The sequence below is a fragment of the Talpa occidentalis genome, unplaced genomic scaffold (genome assembly GCF_014898055.3).
Source record: "Talpa occidentalis isolate TD23 unplaced genomic scaffold, MPIMG_talOcc4v2.1 talOcc4.3, whole genome shotgun sequence".
Lineage (NCBI taxonomy): Eukaryota > Metazoa > Chordata > Mammalia > Eulipotyphla > Talpidae > Talpa > Talpa occidentalis.
In genome coordinates, this window is record NW_023603184.1 from 96,739,649 (window position 1) to 96,762,381 (window position 22,733).

Genomic DNA, 22,733 nt, shown 5'->3' on the forward strand with positions numbered 1-22,733 from the left:
ATCTATGACAAGCCAACAGCCAGTATCATTCTCAATGGTGAAAAGCTGAAAGCAATTCCATTAAGATCTGGAACAAGACAAGGATGTCCACTCTCACCACTGCTTTTCAATATAATACTGGAAGTCCTAGCCAGAGCAATAAGACAAGAGAAAGACATCCAAGGAATCCAAATAGGAAAAGAAGAAGTCAAACTATCACTATTTGCAGATGATATGATAATATACATAGAGAACCCCAAAATCTCCACAGAAAAACTAATTCAACTCATCAATCAATTCAGTAAAGTGGCAGGATACAAAATCAACACGCAAAAGTCAGTAGCCTTCCTATACACAAACAATAAAACTGAAGAAGAAGAAATCAAAAAAACACCCCTTTTATTATCGAAACAAAAAAAATCAAATATTTGGGAATCAATCTAACAAAAGAGGTAAAGGACCTATACAAAGAAAACTATAAAACACTGTTAAAAGAAATAGAAGAAGACACAAAGAAATGGAAAGACATCCCCTGCTCATGGATTGGAAGAATAAACATTATTAAAAATGGCCATCCTACCAAAAGCAATATACAGATTCAATGCTATTCCAATCAAAATCTCAATGGCATTCTTCAAAGAAATAGAACAATTATTGATGAAATTCATATGGAATCACCAAAAACCCCGAATAGCCAAAGCTCTACTGAAAAAAAAAGAAGGAAATGGAGGCATCACACTCCCAGACTTCAAACTATACTACAAAGCCATAATCATCAAAACTGCATGGTATTGGAACAAGAACAGACATACAGACCAATGGAATCGAATAGAAAATCCAGAAATAAACCCACAGATTTATGGTCAACTAATCTTTGACAAAGGAGCAAAGACTATGCATTGGAGCAAAGAAAGTTTGTTCAATAAATGGTGCTGGGAAAACTGGGTCGCTACATGCAAAAGAATGAAGCTTGACCACTACCTCACACCATACACAAAAATCAACTCAAAATGGATTAAAGAACTAGACATAAGACCTGAAACCATAAAATACATAGAAGGAAATATAGGCGAAACACTACGGGATTTGCACATCAAAGACATTTTACAGACACATCACCCGAAGCAGTGATAGTGAAGAGAAAGATAAACAGCTGGGACTACATCAAATTAAAGAGCTTCTGCACAGCAAAAGAGACAATAACAAAAACAAAGAGAAACCCCACCAACTGGGAGAACATTTTTGCACCCAACACTAATGATAAAGGACTGATCACAAAAATCTGCAAAGAGCTGATGAGACTCAGCAACAACAAAGAAAATAATCCAGTCAAAAATGGGCAGAAGAGCTAAAAGAAACTTCTCTGAAGAGGAAATGAAAATGGCCAACAGACATATGAAAAAATGTTCAACATCACTTGTAATCAGGGAAATGCAAATCAAAACTACCATGAGATACCATCTCACACCAGTGAGAATGGCACATATTAAAAAAACTAGCAACAACAAATGTTGGCGAGGATGTGGAGAAAAAGGAACTCTTGTGCACTGTTGGTGGGAGTGCAAACTGGTCCAACCACTATGGAGAGCTGTGTGGAGATTTCTGGACCTACTAAACATAGAGCTTCCATATGATCCAGCAATTCCACTCCTAGGTATTTACCCAAAGGACACAGAAACATCAATTCCAAAGAGCACCTGCACTCCTATGTTTATAGCAGCACTGTTTACAATAGCTAAGCTTTGGAAACAACCCAAATGCCCAAAAATAGATGACTGGATCAAGAAGATGTGGTACATATATACCATGGAATATTACTCAGCATTCAAAAAGATAAACACATGCAATTTGCAGCAACATGGATGGCACTGGAAGGGATCATGCTCAGCGAAATAAGCCAAAAAGAAAAGAAAAATACCGGATGGTCTCACTCATAGCAGGAATCTAGAAAACTTAAATAAGGGACCAGGAAAATGAATATAAGAAAGTGAAAATCAAAATCAACAAAAAAACTATGAACCAGAGACACTTTTTGGGGGGTGGGGGGCGGGAGGGGAAGGATTGGGTCAGAATGGGGCGTTTGCAATTGTATGGGGGAATATAAAAATAAAATTTAATATTTAAAAAAAAAAAAAAAAAAAAAAGAAATCATACCAACCATCTTTCTGACCATGAAGGCATCAAGCTAGAAATAAACCATAAAAAGAAGGTAAGGAACTCTCCTACCTCATGGAGATTGAAAACCACACTACTGGAAGTCCACTGGACTAACGAGGAGATCAAAGAAGAAATTAAAAAATTCTTTGAATTGAATGACAAGGAGGACACCAATTTCCTAAATGTATGGGATGCAGCAAAGCAGTAATAAGAGGAAAATATATAGCAATAGAGGCTCACATCAAGAAACAAGAAAGAACTCAAAGAAACAACCTAATCTCGAAGCTCAAAGATCTAGAAAAAGAACAACAACAAAAAAGAAACCCAAAACCAGTAGAAGAAAAGAAATAATAAAAACCAAAGCAGAAATAAATGAAATCTAAATTAAAAAAACAATCCAAAAGATCAGTGAAACCAAGAGCTGGTTCTAGGAAAATCAATAAAATAGCCAGGCCCACAAAGGAAAAAAGGGAGAAAGCACAAATAAACAGGATCATCAATGAAAGAGGAGAAATCACAACGGACACAGAAGAAATCAAAAGAATAATCAGCAACTACTATGAACAGTTATATGGAAACAAGTTCAACAATCTAGAGGAGATGGACAAATTCCTACAAAAAAAAAAAAAAAAAAAAAAAGTATGAAAAGGCAGGAGGATTATGCAAAAAATTAGCCTGATAAAAGCAACAAAATATATGGTCTTATGTTCAACCACATTCACTTAAAACTTTCTTTAAAGTCCAAATGAATAGAGTGAGGAATACACAGATTCGACATGAATGAAAAGTAGTTAACAAATGGATTACTACAAAATAGCATTCTATGGGAAAATGTGGACTTAAAAGGGGAACAATAGTGATAAAGTTTGGGGGACGGTAACCCTAGATAACACTATGACAATGAGTATATAAAAGAAATTGCAATATATTCTCTACATAAAAATACTTTTTTTTTTTTTTACCGTAAACATCTACTTATTAGGCAGAGAGCAGAACTGCACTATTCACGACCACACACAAGAATTCTAGAATCAAGTCAAGTTAAAAACCCATGAATACAATGCAAAAATTGTAATGTGAAAAAATTTTAAATGCATTTTTCAAACATAAATACTTCTATTCCTCATATATATATCAAACAAGAGACTCTTGTTAGACCTTAGTAAACCAGGACTTTAAAGTTTATGGGTGATTTTTTTGCTTACATGTGAAAATTATGATACATTTATTCTTTACTGAATTGCAGAACTATACATATTTAAAGAATCGCTTCCTAGTACCAATCTTATTAGTAACTAGTTATTCATCTTATTAACCAGTAGTAGCAGTTACTAACTTTATTAGTGATCTATGTGGAAAAAGACAAGTTAGGTAGGAGGAAAAGGGACGGTGGTTCTCTGCCCCATCCTAAAAGCATAACATAAAACAAAAATTACATACCTTTTCTGTTTCATCCACACTCAGGGGTTTCATTACACAAGAAGCTGACTTCTCCTGAATGTGACCAAGGTCCTGAGGGGCACTCTGAGATCCTGACATTGGAGGCAATGGAGCCCGCCTCTTCTTTGGAGCATCTGATGGCAGGGTGTTTGAAATATATGGTTTGGAAATGGTGTTGGACCTTGTAAAAGTTGGACGATGTTTATTTATTAGAGGGGTTGCAGGGGCACTTGCAGTCTAAGAAAGAACGAAAAGGTAAAATCCATAGGTAATCTCAAGATAAAAAGCACCTGCTTTTAAACAAAATATTAGAAGGTGTAATCATAAAATGCTACATAAGAAATACTTACTTGCTCTCGCTTTTTCTTACTGCGTTGAAAAAAGCTGAAAAATCCTTTATTTTCTTTCTCCTTCATAATATCTAGGTTCTGTGATATTTGGCAGGACTCTAAAAATAGGAGAAAAACGCCTTTCTTTTGTACAAGGAATGGTATGTTCACTTGCAAATTCTTCTTCTATTTTCTCTTTAACATTTTATTTAATGATAAAAGCTACTAAGTATAGTCTAATATAAACCATGAACTCTGCTAGACATTCTATATTTTATTTGTCAAAGCAGCAAGCAAACAATATTATTGTTCCTATTTCACAGCAGAAGAACCTAATTTTAGATACATACTTAGGGTCAAAAATCAGGAAATGACAGCTAGGATATAAACACAATTCCTTGTGAGTCAGAGTCTGTTTTCTACACACAATTACCAACATTTCAGAATTAAAAAAAACACATTGAATTAAATACACAGTTTGTCCCTTTGCTTATATTGAATTATTTTTTTGTCTCAGACATAAATTATGATAAAATATTTTATTCTCCAAAACATGATTCATCGTAGTTACCTTTTACTTTGTTTAATGTTTCACAAACATTATAGTTTTAATCTGTTGGTTCTCAACTGGGGGTAACATTTCCCCCACCCCACAGAGGACATTTGACAATGTCTGAAGACTATTTTTGGTTTGCACGACTAGGGCAGGGTGGAGAGAATGGATGACTGGCTTCTGCTGGGTAGAGGGCAGTGATGCTGCCAAACATTACAAAATACAAGACAGCCCCTCAACAACAAAGAGCTATCCAGACCCAAATGTCAGTAGTGTCAAAACTGAGAAACCACATTTTAATCAGCTTTGAAAATGTCAAACCTCAAGGCCGGATATATAATATTTCATTTTCTAAAAATTATTTGCTACGGTCAACTGAAAGTGCCTCCAAACAGTGACAAGTTATTTTATGCTGTGTCACTCTGGTCCAGATTGTCTCTGAATACTATGATCCTATAAAAGGACCCATGACTACTTAAGAATGGTTGATTCTTTGTTGTTATCAAGGAATGTACAATATGAGCCTGGTCAAAGCAAAGCTAAAACTATCAAAGCCTATTAGAGTTGTTTTGAAAGGATTAAGGACCCAATCTGATATAGCTTCTACTGGCAACAGTCAAGAAAATTTGGTTATAAGAATTAATAAATTGAAACATTTATTTAATTTTATACATTCATAGTGACACCGAAAAAACAAAAAAGATGCTCATTGTTTACTTCTGTAATGTTAAGGAATCAATATATTATTTTTAAAAACTGATGAAGAACATTCTCATCCAGCTTTTTCTGAATGAATTCTTCATGGTAGATAGCTGACATGGGGAAGTTTTATTTTTTAGAAATATCTTAACAATTAAAGGGTTCTTTGTAATGAACTACAGCCACTTTTCAATTCCTAATTAACTTAAGGTAAAACAATGATTATTGATGGCCAACATTAAAATAATGTTATATTCTGCTAATGGAGTACACAATACCACCAATGAAGTAATCCTGCCGAATATATCACTCAAACCTGAGTGAGTTTCTAGATGAAACAATGAATTTACAGGAAATAGGGAGGGTAACACACGTTAGGTGGTACCACAGGATGCAGTAAGGAAAATTGACTAATACTTGGTTTCTACCATAAATAAATTTCCAATTAAAAAAATAAGGAGGCAAGAAGTGGGGATATGTAAACGTTAAAAATATATTTCTACTAAGAAACACAGGTTTTATGATAAACCATAATATAACTTCAATGACATTAGAAACAAAGTACTATGTATCAAAATTTGTGGGTAATAGCTAAAACAGAACTCAGGAGTAAACAGTAGTTTTAAACACATTTAAATTTTAAATATATAGCCCTTACTTTGGGTAAATATATAGTCTTTTTTAAGAGGAAATGTTTAGAACATTAAATAAATTATGGAAAAGTAAAAGCTGTACCAGAAAGCAGACAGTTGACATCAATAAATATTTTAATGCGATATACCTCAAAACAAATTAAAGAACTATATTTTGAAAAAAAAAAAACTTTACAAATTTGATTCCTTACCTATCAAGCATTATACTTTCTATACAATGAGTTTATTAACAATGTTAACAATAAACAGTAATGAACATGTGGATAGAATTTTAGATTTAATTTTTCTCTTATTCCTAATTATTTCTTAGAGCAATCTGGTGAGATAGGTATCACAAGCTATCATTCTGAATTCTTCTTCTAAAATTGGGAATGTAAAGAAACAGAGAATCACCTCTTTACATATCTGAGGACCTCAGTGACCAAAGAGTTTGAATAACTTGCAACAAAACACACAGACTGAAATGATAGAAATTCAACTAATATTTATTTATAATATAAAATGATTTATAATACCTTCGATTTTTTTCAGTTTTTTAGAAATGATATTTCATTTTCTGATAGAATTCACCAAATGTAGATTTATAATTAAAGTTTGATGGAAAATAGACAAAAAATTAATATGGTGGTTTAGTGAAATAAATATATTAGAGTATTTTATCTTGCTATTTTTGGTAGAGCAATTTCCAGGTATCCAGTCATCTTCCACACTAGTTAATTGCCTAAGTGTTCTTTTAAAACTTTAGGTCTTTTAAACCTGCATGTCAGAGTTAAATACTAGGACAAACAAGGACTTAAGTTTACTCAGAAAGCAACTCAGGTGTTATAGCTTTCTGTTTCTAGAAGAGAAATCATATGCATATGAGTTATACATAAAACAAATAATTACATTAAAAGTTTTAAGCCTTCTGGTAATAGACAAAATAGGGAGGCAGAAGCCCTTGGCAATTTGAATTGATTTAGTAAATTCTGACTCTGTAAAGGAGCTTTCTTAATTGTCCTGTCCCAGTCTCTTCAGGTTATGTTAACATTTAATACTCTTAATAATCCATATCCTTTTTTGACTAGAAGAGTTAATAGAAGTAAACAGATTTAACACCTTCAAAATAAGACCAACAAAATTATGGAATTTGCTTTGAGTTATGTAATTTGAGAGAGTAACAAAATGAGGAGCAAATGTCAAGTACAAGTAACAAAATATGTTCCTGGAAAGAACCAAAAAGACACTGCAGAAGCAGAGGGGAAATTTCCTTCTACCCCTCTGTGTTCTTGGGCTATCTAAGCACTCAAATTAACAGATTATTAGGAGAAAAGAATAAATATAATTACATGCATATGAAGTCTCTACAGAGATGTAAATTCTAAAGTAAATGGGGCAAAATAAGGGTATGTATTTTGAACTAAGGGATGGGATAGGGGCCTGTAGCTTCTCTATGAGAGAAGGCAGACTCCTATGATAAAAGGGATAGATGCTCGGCAATTATCAATGTATGTTTATTATAGAGTTAGGTAGAGCGGTTTCTTACAGAAAGATTATTCTGGGAAAACTCTAAATCTGGGCAAAAGCAGTTTTCATTTTGCTAAGTGGTTTAAGGCAGTAGTAAAAGTTTCTCTTGAGCTTTCACGGTCTCAATTGGCATCAGTCTTTTTGGACATATTGGGAGGCCTATCCTTCTCCAATTTTCCAATCTCTTTATTATTATAGAAGTGGAAGGTGGCATCTAGACATTTAAAGTTATTTGCTCTCTCAATGTACCAAATTAGCTTGATAGTCAATGTAGTGTCAGAATTAAAATACATCTCTTCTGATTGTTTGCAGTATACACTTAAAGATCACAGGAATTCTCAACTCCTTTGATTAGGCTAGTCTTTATGACAGCCAGTGATAAACTCAGGTAAGCTTAAATCCTGGAATTGAGAGATTCATGCTATGAGAAAATCAGAAGTGGCAAAGAAAGATTTCAATAACATGCAATGTATACAGTTTATCAGGTGTTTTTTAATAGGGTGATAATTAATACAGTAATCAATTATCTGAGCCTATCATTTTTATAAGGGGGAAAAAATCTCAGACATTTATTGGCCAATTCCTAATAAAATTTTTCTTTTTAAAAATAATATACTCCCATTATAAAATACTATAAGGAGGATTAAAAAGTTAATTACAGCCCTATCACCCAAAGGTAACCACTATTAAAACTTTTATGTAAGGAATATTTTATAAAGTTTTTTACATGGTGTATTAAACACACTTAAATGTTTAAAAGCACATTTTAGCTAAGAATTTTCCATGTTATTACAAGAGTCACAAATCATTTAAAACTACAAAATTGATTGATTATTCTGAATAACTGCTCAACAGAAATAGCTAAGATTCTTTCAAGGTGCCACCAAACTATTAGCATTGAAACCAATAAAAATTTTAGCAAAATCATTTTCTTGCTGAGAGTTATCAATGTATTTCTCACATTCTTAAGAATTATATAGTTTTTCAAGCTTTTGAATTATAGTTATTTTATTAAATTCAGAAATTAAGGGGAGGCTTACAAGTTATTTTTAGGAAATAAAAATCAAAGATTCTTTAAGATAAAATCTCTCATATAATGTAAATATTAGTAATGTTAAGAAAATGGGTAAACCTAGTAGCTTATTTTCATTTTACTGAACAGTTTCCATGTTATATTTCATGTTATAATTTTTATATTTTTGTTATAATTTTTTCTAATATTTAATGTTATAATTTCAATTATATTTCATGTTAAAATTTGTTTTTACTGATTCAATAGCTTACCTTGTAAAGATGACTTATGGAATGCAGTAACAGAAGTGGCTACAGAAGGAGGGGTAAAAGAGGGTAAATTGACTGTAAAGATGATGTTTGCTCAAGTATAATACATCACTGAACTGAAAAAGTAGTCTATAGATTACAAATAGCTACAATCTCAGAATTGAATTTGAAGTTCTCTATGCAAAAGTGTTTAAATAATTGTCTCCTCACTAAACTTCTGTTTCTCCTAGTAAAACAAATGACGTGTTGAATAAATAAGCTCACATTTCCTTATTACACATCATATAAATGCTAAGATCTCAAAATTTTAAGTATTAAATTATTTCTATAGATTAAGGCTGTGAATTATTTCTATTTAGACTCTTTTTGGAATTAGTCTAAACTATTTTGGAATTTTATAAATCATTTGATCCTGTGTGTTGAATTTAGAAAATATGGCAAGAAACTCAAATGATAACTAAGACTCAGATAAAACCATAATGAGTCATACTTGGTAAGAACAATGAACTGGTGTGTAAATTTTGATTTTCTGTCTAAATCTCAAAGCCTCAAAGAATTAAATTAAATTTCACCAAGAGATATTCATAGGTAGATGGAAAAGTGTGAACTGTGGATGACAACTAAGAGAAGGAGGTTTTCATTCCAATTTTAATAATTTCATTCCAATTTAAATTTTATTACATTTAGTTTCCTTATTTCCAAAACATATATTTACTTCTATCACTAGGATCTATTATTGACTTGCATTATGAATTTGAGGATACCTATAAACACACTATACATACATACAAATATATACATCCTATCAAATGAATAGAGTGAAAGGTCTTACCTCTGCTGACATCCATGGCATACAGTTCTCTTAGTCCCAGATCATTAAGAGATTTTGTCAAATCGAGGGGCTCTTGAGATTGATAATCCTTCAATAACAGTGTATGTAATGGATCAAACTCACATTTGCTGCATATAGTAGGGGCAAGTTCTTGAAGCGATGCATGAGGGCTAACTCTCACTATCGCCTTCTGTGTTTTCTTAAAATTGATCACTACTCTCACAGTCTTCTGCAACACAGAATTAAAGTCATATTTGTACCATAATTTACTGCAACAAACATTATACAAAGATGTCTAAATTATAATAATCTATAGCTGTATTTCATACAATAAATATAATTTTTCTATTTTTGAAAATACTATGATTAATATTGCTTCCTAAATCCAAAGCAGATTCTAAGAAACAATTTGCTTCTTAAATAATCTGGGTTAAATTCAGAATTCTTTACATAGTAAAGAGTTTAAATATTTAAGAGGTTTTAAATGAAAAAGGAACAAAAATCTCATATATCGTATTATGTAAGACTTAGTTTTGTTCCATTTGTTCCATTAAGTGTTTAGTTTAAAATTAGCAAACATATAATAACAGTATTATACATTTTTGATTCTATCCTTTGCTTGGGGTATATTTATCTTTTTAGTGGTTTTTCAGTTATCCCAATGGAAAAAAAGGGGGTATTTTGTGCTTCTCAATTAGAACATGACAATACAATCCATATAAAAACAGTTGCTCAAATATGGTAAATTACCAATAAGTTAACATTAGCTATTTTGATTACCTATCATTACTTTGTTGTTACTACTACTACTTTGGCTATTTTGACTTATTAGTCAAAAATATGAAAACATTCCTTATTTGGATACCTATACTACAAGTTCAAAATTGTGTTACTTCAATTACCTCATATTATTGTAATTGAATTAAATCCTGTATGTAAAGGAAGTTGGAAAGAAACATATGACCATTTTAAGTGATATCTACAGTGTGTAGATCTTCAAAACTTAATATCCAAAATTTAAAGTATTGCCCCAATCATAATTAACTCAAGGAATAATAACAACTGAACCCTAAACAAAGTGGCCTAGGAAAACAAAATAGCAATGTTTATATCAATTATAACATGGGCAACTAATTTTTATTACATTTAAAATGATCTGCAGATAATGACTAAAATCTGTAGTAAATTCTTACCTCTGGTATGATAGGTGTCGGCTTTTTCTTATCCAAAATTTTTGGCTTTAAAATTACTTTTTCCACCTCTAACATTCCTATTGGTGTGTTTGGCTTAAATTTGATGATATTCTTCTCAGCTGACAGTAGATCAATTGTGTAACTCGATGGATTTAAATGATATTGTGCACAGAGGAATATCAACAAGTCCATCATAGGTTTACTGTAGAACAAGAGTAATGCCGATCATACAGACCCATAAAACATTTTCATAAACTATTAAAGTTATTGTTAAGCATTTTTTAGGGTGTTGTCTTCAATAGACAGCATAAGTCTACAAACCAGTATTTGTGAGAGCAAATACTGCAAATGTAACTGCAAGAAAAAGATTATGAAGATTGAGCTCATAAGTAACCAAATGGTAATTTTTCCACCACTCATATTAATTTTAAGTAAAATATAAGGTTATAATTCAGAGAATAACAAAAAGATCATGCTGCATAAATCATAACAATCATGAACATGTTTTTTTTTTTTTTAAAGGACACTTAACAGAATGGAATTTCTCAAAATATTAAAAATAGATCTGGGGGAGGGTTAATTGCCTGACATTGTGCAATCTTCAATGCAAACCACACTTTCTATAGATTTCTCAAACTATTCCCTGTGTTCAGTCCTTGCCTCCCTTTTACCTTCTATGGTTGTTGCTTATTCTTAGGCTAGTTCGCTATCTTTGGGATAAAAAAGCATGTTTCATAATGTTACCTTCACTTTCCTCTCCTCCTCCACCTACAAGTAGCCCTAATAGGTAGATCAACAAAAATAAAAGACTCTAAGTAAAAAATGTTCTCTGTTTCAGTCCTCAAAGTATCTCCCTATGTTTTTATTAGATATTTGCACAACAGTATTTGGAAGCTTTATGTCTTTCTTTTGAATTACATAGTATGATCCTACATAAACTTGTCTGCAGTTGCCCAAATTTTGTCTTCAGATAATACATATTAAATTTCATCCCGAGGGAGATAAATATAATGGTATTGCCATTTTTTTTGGATAACAGAATACCTTTGAGAGCAATTTGATGTTATGTATCAGTTCTAGATTTGGAAATCGAAACATCTTTCTCTGACAATAAAAAGGGTTAGGTAATAATGCCCAGGAAAATGCAGTAATTGTAAATATCATTACACTGGAAGAAGAGAGAATTTTTACTGCCAAACAAATGGATGACTATCCATTGTTGTCTCTGAATATATGGCAGTATGTTAAAGTTTTATTTCTTTCTCTAGATACATAAGTGTGCCTAGTAATAAACGTAAAAATAGCAAAGCTTATACTTCAAACATCTTTTATTTCTTAAATATACAGTTCTTTAGAATCTCTGCCATAAATATACAAGTTTATAAGAAAAAAATAGTTATGAGCGTAGTCTTGTTTTGTTAATCCCTATTTTTGAGCCATTTTTCATCACCTGTATAAATATATACATATGAAAGGAAAAGACATTTCCACTTTTAGAAAGTAAGAAAAATGTAACACTTTTAACATACACTTATGTAACCCTTCTAGTATGCCTTATTGAATTTTTGTACTTCTATCTGTAATATAATAATTTTCTAATAAATGGGATAGATAACGGGCCATGGTATAATAATGGCCTCTTCCCACAGTCAACTTGGTCATATAAAATGTCTACACACTGTACAAGTTTCATGGCAAAAAGGCTGCAGGCTGAATAGAGCTATTTATATGAGGACCTATTATAAACTCAATACTCCCTAAATATTTTCTAATAAAAATGCCTCTTTGAATGGCAACTAAAATCATGAAACTTCTTTATGACTTTTTTCTCTCATTCTATATTACAGGTTCAATTCCTATTCAATAATATCAGAAGCCAAACTTGTCTTGAAAATATTCCTATTCCCAGAAAAAAATTAATGTAACAGACCAGAAAGTTGTAACAGACAGAAATATAGACTGGAATTTAATACTGCACAGGATAATGGTACTTGAAATTTGGGGGCAAAGAACTGAATTTTCAACAACTGACATTGGAAAAACTAAACCATCTATTGAAAAATAAAAATTTTGTGTCTACTTTATTCCATTCCTTACACTAGAGTAAGCTCTAAGTGGAACAGAAAACAGATATGAGGATATATAGAACTGGGGCAGAGGGGAGGGGGAAGGAATGGAGAAGAAATTCATCTTCATGTAGTGTATATTCTAAAACAGTGTTCAATGAAATTTCTATAATGACGAAAATTTTATCTGTGATGCCCAATAGAATGACCACTTACCACATAAAAGTGATAAGCACTTTAAAATATATTGAGCTAGTGGACTAAGAACGAAATCTTTCATTTCATATCAATTCAACTTAAATAGCCACATGTGGTGAGTAAACTGAGTATTGGATAGGGGACTGTATTGGAGAAAGTAGTTCTAATGTATTGGTTGTCAAATTGTTTCATGGACCAGCACATCAGTGTCACTGGAAACTTAAAAATGCAAATTCTCTAGCCTCAGCCCAGATCATTGAATGAGAAACTCTTGGGTGTGAGGCACAATACAGCTTTGACAAGAACTTCAGTTGAGTCTGATGCATGCCACAGTAGAGATCTAGAGAGAAGAGGACAAGGAAACAAGTACTCTGCAGTGATGTGTCTTTGTTTTTTTTTAAAGCACATTTAACAGAATGGAATTTCTCAAAATATTAAAAATAGATCTGGGGGAGGGTTAATTGCCTGACATTGCGCAATCTTCAATGCAAACCACACTTTATATAGATTTCTGCATTGATGCATTGCTTAACTACAGGGATATGTTCTAAGAAATGCATCCTTAGGTGATTTCATCAATGTGTGAACATCACAGAGTGTAATTACACAAACCTAGATGGTGTAGCCTACTACACACCTGGGTTATATGGTATAGCCTATTTGGCCAACTATTATATATATATATATAGAGAGAGAGAGAGATAGATAGATACAGATATATATATAGCAAGAGATATGTATATATACAAGTATATTTTTATAGTCAGTTGTTGAACAAAATGTTACATGACTGTGTTATGTATTAGATAATAATAAGTGTTTTAATGAAAACTAAGATTAAAAAGGAGGTGAGGAAATGTCCTAACTGAAAAAAGAAAAAAAAGACATTAGAATAGAGACCTGTATAAAATGGGATAACAGAGTAAAGAGCATTCCTGGAAGGGATGACACGTCAAGGCTTTGAGACAGGAGTATGCTGTATATATTCAAGGAAAAATGAAAATCAATCCACTAGCGTGAAAACAGTAGACATGAAATCAGAGTAATTCTCTTAAAGTTTAAAGCCTTGGGAAGACTTGGAATTTTACCAAATGAGATTAAAAAGAAAAACTGAAGAGTTGTGAGGAATGATGTGATGTACTTTACGTTTTAAAAGGCTTATATTCTGAGTGTTGTATTTTGAACAGGTTGGGGGGGCAGTTACACAGCTATTGCAAAAAGTTAAGAGGGAGATGACTGTACCTTAGACAAGTCAAATTCCAGATATATTTTGCAAGGATCTGATAGGATGGAATATAAGCAGGAAGGAGTAAGAAGATACAAGGGACAGCAAGGAAGCTGGCTAATGGAAAGAGGCCTGAGTTGCAGGTTCACTATAAAATGGCAGGATTCCTCAAAGGACTCAATAGGAAGCCAAAAATTCTAATTTAATTTGTTTGCTATCTCATATGCTTATTAACCTCTCCCTGGTCACCCACAGACCTCACTAAGGTCTTGATAGCTTTGCAATAGATTTGGAAGAGGCTAAATCAAAGAAAGAAGGAAATTACAAAGGGTAAAGACTGAACAATAAAAATCCAAAAATAAAATATAAAGTCAGAGCCAGAGGCGATTGTAAAAACATAATTCCTTGGGAATTTATAATAACATGATAAAAGGAATTGAGCTTTATACAAGATGTGGATAGGGGTTGAGGTCAATCTTATCTAGACCTTAAAGAGTAGAGTGCCCTCAAGATGTTATATAGGTTCCATTTGCACCTAGACATGAAATCCTCTCTAGGAGGACCACCTCTAAGCCATCTTTATTCCCAAGACCTGATATAATGTCAGAGAGGTGGTGTTGTCCATGTTGTCTCTATACAGTATCTGAAGCATGAAATTGCAAAGTTGCTGGAAAAGTCATTGCTTAAAAAAAAAAATATATATATATATATATATGTATAAAAGCTGGATTTTTTCCCTTTTTCTTTTTTTAACCAACAGATTTGACTAGTAACCATGTCTTATCTACTGCCATGCCTTCTTTACACCGAGGTGGAATATAACCATTATGTGGACTAAGGCCTTTTTCAAAAACAGCTTCAGAGATGGGTTCAAATGCTTCAAGTATTTAACTGAAGTTTCAGCATTTGGCACTACTGAGCAATGTGACGATTTTAAGGGTAGGAATTAGTGACTACTGGCTCTACCATAAAGAAGTCATAACTTGAGAGTAGAACATTAACTTTTAAGTAAGTTCTGCATCCAATGGGGCTGCTTTAGGATTAACTGGTCACAAAGTGTACCCACAGAAAATAAAATCATCTCTTGAATAGAGTTGTTTAGAATCATCTACCTGGATACCAACTAACTTCAACCAAAGACAGCAATTTTGGTTTGAGAATAATTATTCTGAGCTAAAACCTAACAGAAGTTGCCTAACAGGTTTGACCTTGGGATCCCCAGAGGAAGGACAATTGTTTTTCTATTTGCTAAGGCAGGAGCACATGCCAGCAGTACACCTGATGCCAGAGTCAAATTATTAAAAGTTGAAAAAATTGGCTGAAATTGATCATCACTTCTTCATTCAAAGAAAAAAAAAAATTTGTCTTCTTCTACACCACCACAGCACTTTGAATTTTGTATATTATTTAACAGAATCTGCTTTGCATTAATAGTTACAGATTTTTTTTTTCTCTTGTAAAATAATGATTTCCCGGAGGGCATATTTTTCTTTAAGACTCTTTAAAAACTCTTGTTTGAAATGGAAAAATCCCTAGGAGATTTCGTACTACCTTTGATAAATAAATAACAACCCCTTGTATTAATTTCACATCTATTATCTCCTTTGGGCCCACAACCACCACAAAAGTACTCACACTTAATGAATTTAAAAATTGGGGCGAGAGAAGTTACATGACCACATGATGGAAAGCATATATAGAATTAGAGAGCACATATAGAATTAGGGAGCATATATAGAATTAGGGACAATTAGGGTTAGAGAATAGTCCTGACTTCAAATCCAGTAGGACTTCTACATTTTCACCCTTATGGCACCAAAAATCAGGATTCAGGATGGGGCAGATGGTTTGCAGTTGGCCCTCTGCTTCTGCTGCAGTTTTACTTCATGGACTGACGATATCACAAAAGCAATCCCTAAATCTGCCAACCCATTCACACTGGTGACAAATATTGAGGATAATCTTGTCCTGGTTTTGCTACCTTCTGGGTAAGAGAAGACATCAATTTTTGTGTCTTAATGATCTAGTTGAGTAACAAAAGTGCAGGTCATGATTCCCAAATAACTTTCAGACCAGCAAAATGCCTAACTATTGCCTTGGTGAATTTCTAAAACTTAGAGATGTTTAAACAAAGTCCTTTACCAATAGGGTGGGTATGTAACCTATCATTCAATCTGGGACACCTCGGAGTGAAAAGGGCACTAGTAGCAATTAGCCTGTGATAATAAATTCAGGAACTGCCATAGGGAAATAAGGATGCATGATGGAAAACAGGTTCATCTATGCCATAATAGATGAATTTCAAGCATTTGAAAAGGAGTCCAACTCTATGAATAAGAATCCTCCTTAATGTGATTCTTTAAATCTGTCCCAGTATCTAACAACTATTTTACACATTTCCAATAAATCCTCAAAGCTGTATTGTATTGAACTGGTTCTAGCTCTCCATTATGAAAGCACTTCAACAATCAGTCATACCAATGATATTAAAGGAAAATTTTAGAACACTCCCTGCTGTTACTGACACTAACCCACTGGATTTGGCAATGAGTTCAGCAATGAAGCACTGCTCTCTATTATGCCTGTGTGTATGAAATGAAGTGGATCAGGTACACACACAAATACATCTAACCTCAAATTTAAGAATGCTTGAGTTATACAACAGAAAACATTTTGAAGTAATACAGAATTAACATGTAAAGATCATTAATAAATGATCTAGTCAGTATGAAACTGACAAAAGTATCAAATACTAAAAATACATTTCTTAAATTAAAGTTTTAATTTACCACTTTAGACTAACCTCTACCTAGTCATTTATTTGAATGGCATATTCAGAGCTAATTATAAATAATTACCTCCTGAAAGCTGTGGTTTAAGAATATACCTTGTAATACATAGACATATCCTTTATAAAAACAGAACTACTATCAATATATCTCATTGCAGTTGGGACAATTCATATATAGACAAATAAGATAAAATTTTATTGACATGAAAGTTAGAAATCATTAACTAAAAAAGGTCAGGTTAAAAGAAAGCATTATCTTATGCCATTTTAACAAAACAAAGAACATAGTGCCTATATAGGTATTTGTTTACATATACATTTGTGAGTATGCATGTTTTATGTGTGAAAAGGTTATATTAACCTGCAGTGCTAACATATAAGCTGCTTGTTTAGTAATGGCACGACATTTTAGGTTTTCTTGGCTTGTCTGTATTTTCCAACTTTTTATGAGTTCCAATTACTATATTTGTAGTCATAAAAGAGTCCAAATAAAATAAACAAGGGTCCTTGTTATGAGACATAGATGCTAAAAAGAGAAAGGGAGTAGAAAATGGCCCTCCTAGGAATTACATTCACTCCTTTCCCATTCAGGAGAGCAATGAACAAAAAGAGGATTATATGGCCCCTGGCTCAGAGTTGTGGAGTCTAGATTGCAAGATTGTTCAGCACCACCAACTAAAAACTCAAGCAGTACTGTTATAGTTAGATAATTTAACAACAAAATTCCAAAAGTTTTTAAGCAGCTATAAGTATCGAATAAGCAGCTGTAAGTATTGAATAAGTATTTTAAGCAGCTATAAGTATTGAATAAGTATCGAAAAAACATTTAAGGATTCTTATGGAGTACAACATGATTTGTCTCATGCAATAGATTTTCAGCAGCAGTGTTTGTAAAATATATTAGACTATTTTATACTGTATTTACCACACATTTGTCAACATTTGACACTATCCAATAAAAATAAATATGATATCAACTTTTAAAACTTCTGTGATCCACACTGGTGTTTTGCTAAAAAAAAAAAAAAAGACCCACATTGATCCAAGTGACAGTCTACGTTTTCCCCAAGAGGTGGTGCTATACTCCATGTAAACCAATCAGGAGCTAGTTATCTGACCTAGTCCAGTCAAAACCATGAACTCTCAGCTCTTAAATTGGTGCTACTGAACAGGCAAATCAGGCCGCAAATCATATGCGACATGTCTTGGATCATTTTACAGGCATTTTTCGAAGAGGTGAGGTGACTTGCTTGAGATCACACAGTAAGCTATAGAGTCAACTATAGAGCCTAGCTTTTCTAACTTCAAGTTCTATGCTTTCTTTATTTGTGTTTTCATTCATGACATTCTCATTATTTGCTGTAATCAAAACAAATTCTTATTTATGGTATGGGCATTAAATAGAAAAAGATCCTGTTATATTGACTTTATTCCTTTTGTAGGAAAGTATGCTAGTATAGCCCTGAGAGTGCTTTCCCCGCAGGCTACCAAAGAGAATTAATATTACTCTTTTATCAGATTTCCCAAGTTGAAATTGGTTTAAAGTGTTTTCCAGAGAAAGAGAAAAGATGGAAAAAGAATGAATACTTACTCAATGAGGAATAGTTATGTACCTCCGGCCTACATCCCAGTGCTTATATGCATAAATAAATCTTTTTTAAAAATCATAATAAAAGTTATGTGATATTGGGCAGATATCTGACTACAAAGGAAAGCTCTACAGTGATATACAAATACACCAACATAGTGCAAATATCCTATGTAGTATCTATAACAATTTAGCCCATAAGTTATTTTCTTTAAAAAGTCAACTTTTCTCAAATATTGATAGAAAACTTTCTTAATGTTGTATATTGTAGCATTTTCTGAGGACAGTCCCTGGGCAGCTTGTCTCTAACAGCAGTATGCTTTGATGTTCACTGTTTATAAGGCACAGAGCTGCTGTTGGGTGAAAAAGGTTGCTTATCAGTGTGTGCTCATGCCTGCACGCACACACACATATTATGTCTATCATCTTAGTCTATGTCTACCTACATCTCTATAGTCATCGACTTTATCTGCAGGAGACACATTCCAAGACTCCCAGATAATACTAAAACCCTATGTACACTTTATTTCTATACATAAATACCTATGACAAAGTATAAGATTAACAATTAAAAGTAAAAGATTAACAATAATGAAATTGAACTATTACAAAAATATATATAATAGGGCTTCTCTGGTGGTGCAGGGGTTAAAGTCTCAACCTATCAAGCTATCTGCAGCCACTGCAGCCTGAGTTTGATCCAGGGAGCTAACCCACAAGGTGCAGCAGACCTCTCCTGTCTCACCCACTGCTCCCCATAACAGTGTATTTCAGTGGATCTGCCTGTTCTGCTCCCCACTCTGCATCTGGTGAATCCTCTCACCCCTCCAACTCCAACACCTCTGGCCTGCATCCCAGTTCTTATATGCATAAATAAAAAAATAAATCTTAAAAAAATCATAATAAAAGTTATGTGAATGTGTCATCGCTCAAAGTATTATATGTAATATTTTCAGTCTGCAGGTAACTGAAACCTTGGAAAATGAAAAAAAAATGGAGAGATATATAGAGACAGACAGACACAGATAGACATAATACATGTTCTGCATTGTATATTATATGCAAAATGTTTCACAATGAATATGTAAAATCTTTTAATTCTTCCTTCACTCTAGTAATCCATGATATTAGGATTCACAGAAATACTCAATGGGTTTTCTGGCTGGCACTGCCCTCATTTTAAGGAAAGGCTCAAAATGTCAAGATGGTAGACAAAGGATAACTTTTAATTATTAAAGAGGCAGCATCATTAAACTCTAGTAGCAAAAGATTATTAAGCTACAGGAGACTATCAACCTAATTCAGGATAACAAGTATTTAATTTTATCATAAAGTCCATTACCATATCCAACCTTATTGTGTTCCCTAATCTGAATAAGCCTTTTGGTGGAAAAAAAAAATCTATGTACAAACAAGGGCATTCTTCTGAAGATAATGCTGTGTGTTCACATTCTCTCAAATGGAACATTCTAAGCATATCTCTGTGTGAGTTGTGTAAGAAGGGAACTTTCTAAAAATGTTCCCCAAGGATATGTTTTGAGAAAAAAAATTCCAAAAAGTTAAATGAAGCATGTAAGTTTTCTAAACATTTGTTGCAGTATATTATACTTCTTCAAAGGAAATACATACAACTCTCAAAATAAATCTTAGAATATCTAAACCCACTAAGGAAAGATAGTCTCAAAAAATTAGAGACCCTTCATAATGAGATATATTATGTGTGATTCATCTAAGAAAACCATATTATGGGCTTAAACTTATTTAAAATTATTCTTCCCTAGTTTCCCACCAAATTCCTGTACCACTCTGCTGACATTTCTCCCATGTCCTTATTGTTACTTAACCATAAGGAAATTAATTTTACGGATGTCACAATGACACTTCACTGTAGGTACCTACTATTTTTCAGAAATAGAATACATTTTTTTAATATTCTTTTTTTTTTTAAAGATTTATTTATTTATTTATTTATACAAGCACTGGGTACAGTCAGAAGCGCGGGAGGGTGAGAGAATTCACCAGAGCCAGAGCGGGGAGCAGAGCAGGCAGAAGGACCGAAGTACACTGCTGAGGGGAGCAGAGGGAGGCAGGAGAGGTCTGCGCACCATGTGGGACCCTCCTCTGGTGGCCGGGGAGCAGCCGGGGATCGAACTGGCGCTGCAGAGGCTGCAGGCAGCTTCGCAACCCAGCGCTCAACCGCAATGACACCGGGGAGGCCCTAGAATACATTTTTCTATTTGAACATCTATTTTTTTTTTAAAGATTCATTTATTTATGCAAAAACTGGGGTACAAGCCAGATGTGTGAGAGGGTGAGAGAATTCACCAGAGACAGAGTGGGGAGCAGAACAGGCAGACGGACGGACAGAAGACACTGCTGAGGGGAGCAGCCGGTGAGACAGGAGAGGTCTACTGCACCATGGGGGTTTCTCCCCAGCTGGCCAGGAATGGAACATAAATTATAGCATCAAATTATATAAAGTCTGAGAAGAGTTTGAAGTCTAGGGAGATCAGTCTAGGGAGATCAAGGAGTCTTTCTATTAAGAAAAAACGTTGTGTTATATAAACGGGAGAAAATGTAGCTGGGAAGGTACTCCAGAAACACTTTCATAAAGGTGTAGAGGTGGAAAAAGCAGAATATGTACAGAACAATTATGGGGCTGAAGCTTAAGATACACAGAGAAGCAGTAAAGAAAAAGTCTACTTGATTTTAGAGGAGAAGAAAATAAGGCGTCTCAATCTCCAGGCGTGGTAGTTTGGACTTCCTTAATTTCTTCCTTAATTTGGTATTGAATTGCTGTCCCTGCAGTCTTTTACCAAAGGTAGCAACACAGAGGGTTGTTTTAGACAGATTAATGTGAGGGTGGAGGGTAAATGGAGCGAGCCCAGGGTAAGGAAAGTGGTTCTCAATAGAAAATAGAGGAAGCCAATATGTGCCAGGCCCTGATAGTATTTCATTTAATCCCAACAACAATTCAGTTATAAAACATGTTTATAGATAAGAAGATGAGGCAATTCAATAACAGTTGATAGCACAGAAACAAAAGGCTGATTGATAGAAAAATTACTCAAGTTTAAGAACTAGGATGCACACATGCTAAAAGGTCCAAAGAATGAAAAAAATCTAGGGTCTCTGCAATTGCGAATGACCTATGTAGAAGTCAAGTTAAATATGAAGAAAAATACAGCAACCTAAACAGCAGTCATAAATTAGACTTTATCCTAAGGAGGATGAGAAACAAATTCAATTAAGAAAGACAAAGGAGGTAAGTTGATGTCAAAGGTTGTGTTCAAGAAGAAACCCTAAGATTTCAGTAATGAAACAGTTTCAAAGTGATGAGACACCACCACCCTGGTGGAAAGGGGAAGTAGACTGCAGAGTTAAAGAAATGGAATAAAATTTAGTCAACGCAGCACACAGAGAAGTGTAAAATAATTGCAATGGGGACAGGATAGAATGGAAAACCGTGATTTTAATACTGAAGTCATCGAGGTTACAAAAAATAAATTTAAAAAACCCAAAAGGCTGATAAAGATGACTGCAATACAAAGCCGGGACTGGTATGCCCGGAAAAACTTCTGAGGACCACTGTGATGGGAGCAAGTAACCTGTCAGCACCAGTGAAGAACTGGGGAAGATACTGACTTTTTAAAAATTGTTTTGAATTCAGAGAAAATAAGCAAAATTGCCTTTATTACACCCAGTCATATTCATTGTTATCATTATTTTAAAGCCAGGTTAATAGCATTATTTCAAGGACTGAAGATGATGACTATTGTCTCTACTTTATAAGATGCCTTTTTCACCCAGAGGGGCACCTCCCAGGTGATGACCTATATCTAAGGTGGAAGGCAAGGAACGAGGGCAACTATAAGTTTCTTAAACTCATGAATACAGTTCAATGTGTGATCACCAAACCTACATTAAATACAAAATAAATGGCAAAATGTAACTTACTGAAACTTACTGAGCTTTAAATGCACAATATTATATATTTTGTTTGCTAATGCTGAACATTTCTCATAATTTGTAAAGTTACACATAATCTTAAGGATAGATATTAAATTTATCTTGAATGAATTTCTTCTAGATAAATACACATTGTAAGAATACAATACCCATATTTTGCTGGCTTAACTTATTCTTTGGTTCTGCACACATGTTCACACATGCTGCACTAAGGTCAAAACAGCTTAAATTTCTAAAACAGGTGACCTGATAACAAAAGGCCAGTTGATGATGA

The 22,733-nt window shown here is 33.5% G+C and overlaps 1 protein-coding gene across 14 annotated transcripts in view; it reads right to left on the bottom strand.

Moving 5' to 3' along the window:
• The window catches only part of COBLL1 (cordon-bleu WH2 repeat protein like 1), a 181,267-nt gene that overhangs the window by 81,907 nt on the left and 76,627 nt on the right, over positions 1-22,733 (bottom strand). For 10 of the 14 annotated variants that reach the window (XM_054699797.1, XM_054699796.1, XM_054699804.1 and 7 more), the window contains exons 3-7: positions 10,623-10,824; positions 9,430-9,658; positions 8,601-8,639; positions 3,927-4,024; positions 3,577-3,813 (exon numbers count right to left, since the gene is read on the bottom strand). In XM_054699797.1, the coding sequence (XP_054555772.1) occupies positions 3,577-3,813; positions 3,927-4,024; positions 8,601-8,639; positions 9,430-9,658; positions 10,623-10,824 (805 nt within the window). The remainder of the gene's footprint in view (positions 1-3,576; positions 3,814-3,926; positions 4,025-8,600; positions 8,640-9,429; positions 9,659-10,622; positions 10,825-22,733) is intronic. The other 4 variants (XM_054699807.1, XM_054699806.1, XM_054699805.1 and 1 more) reach the window with 1 other exon arrangement.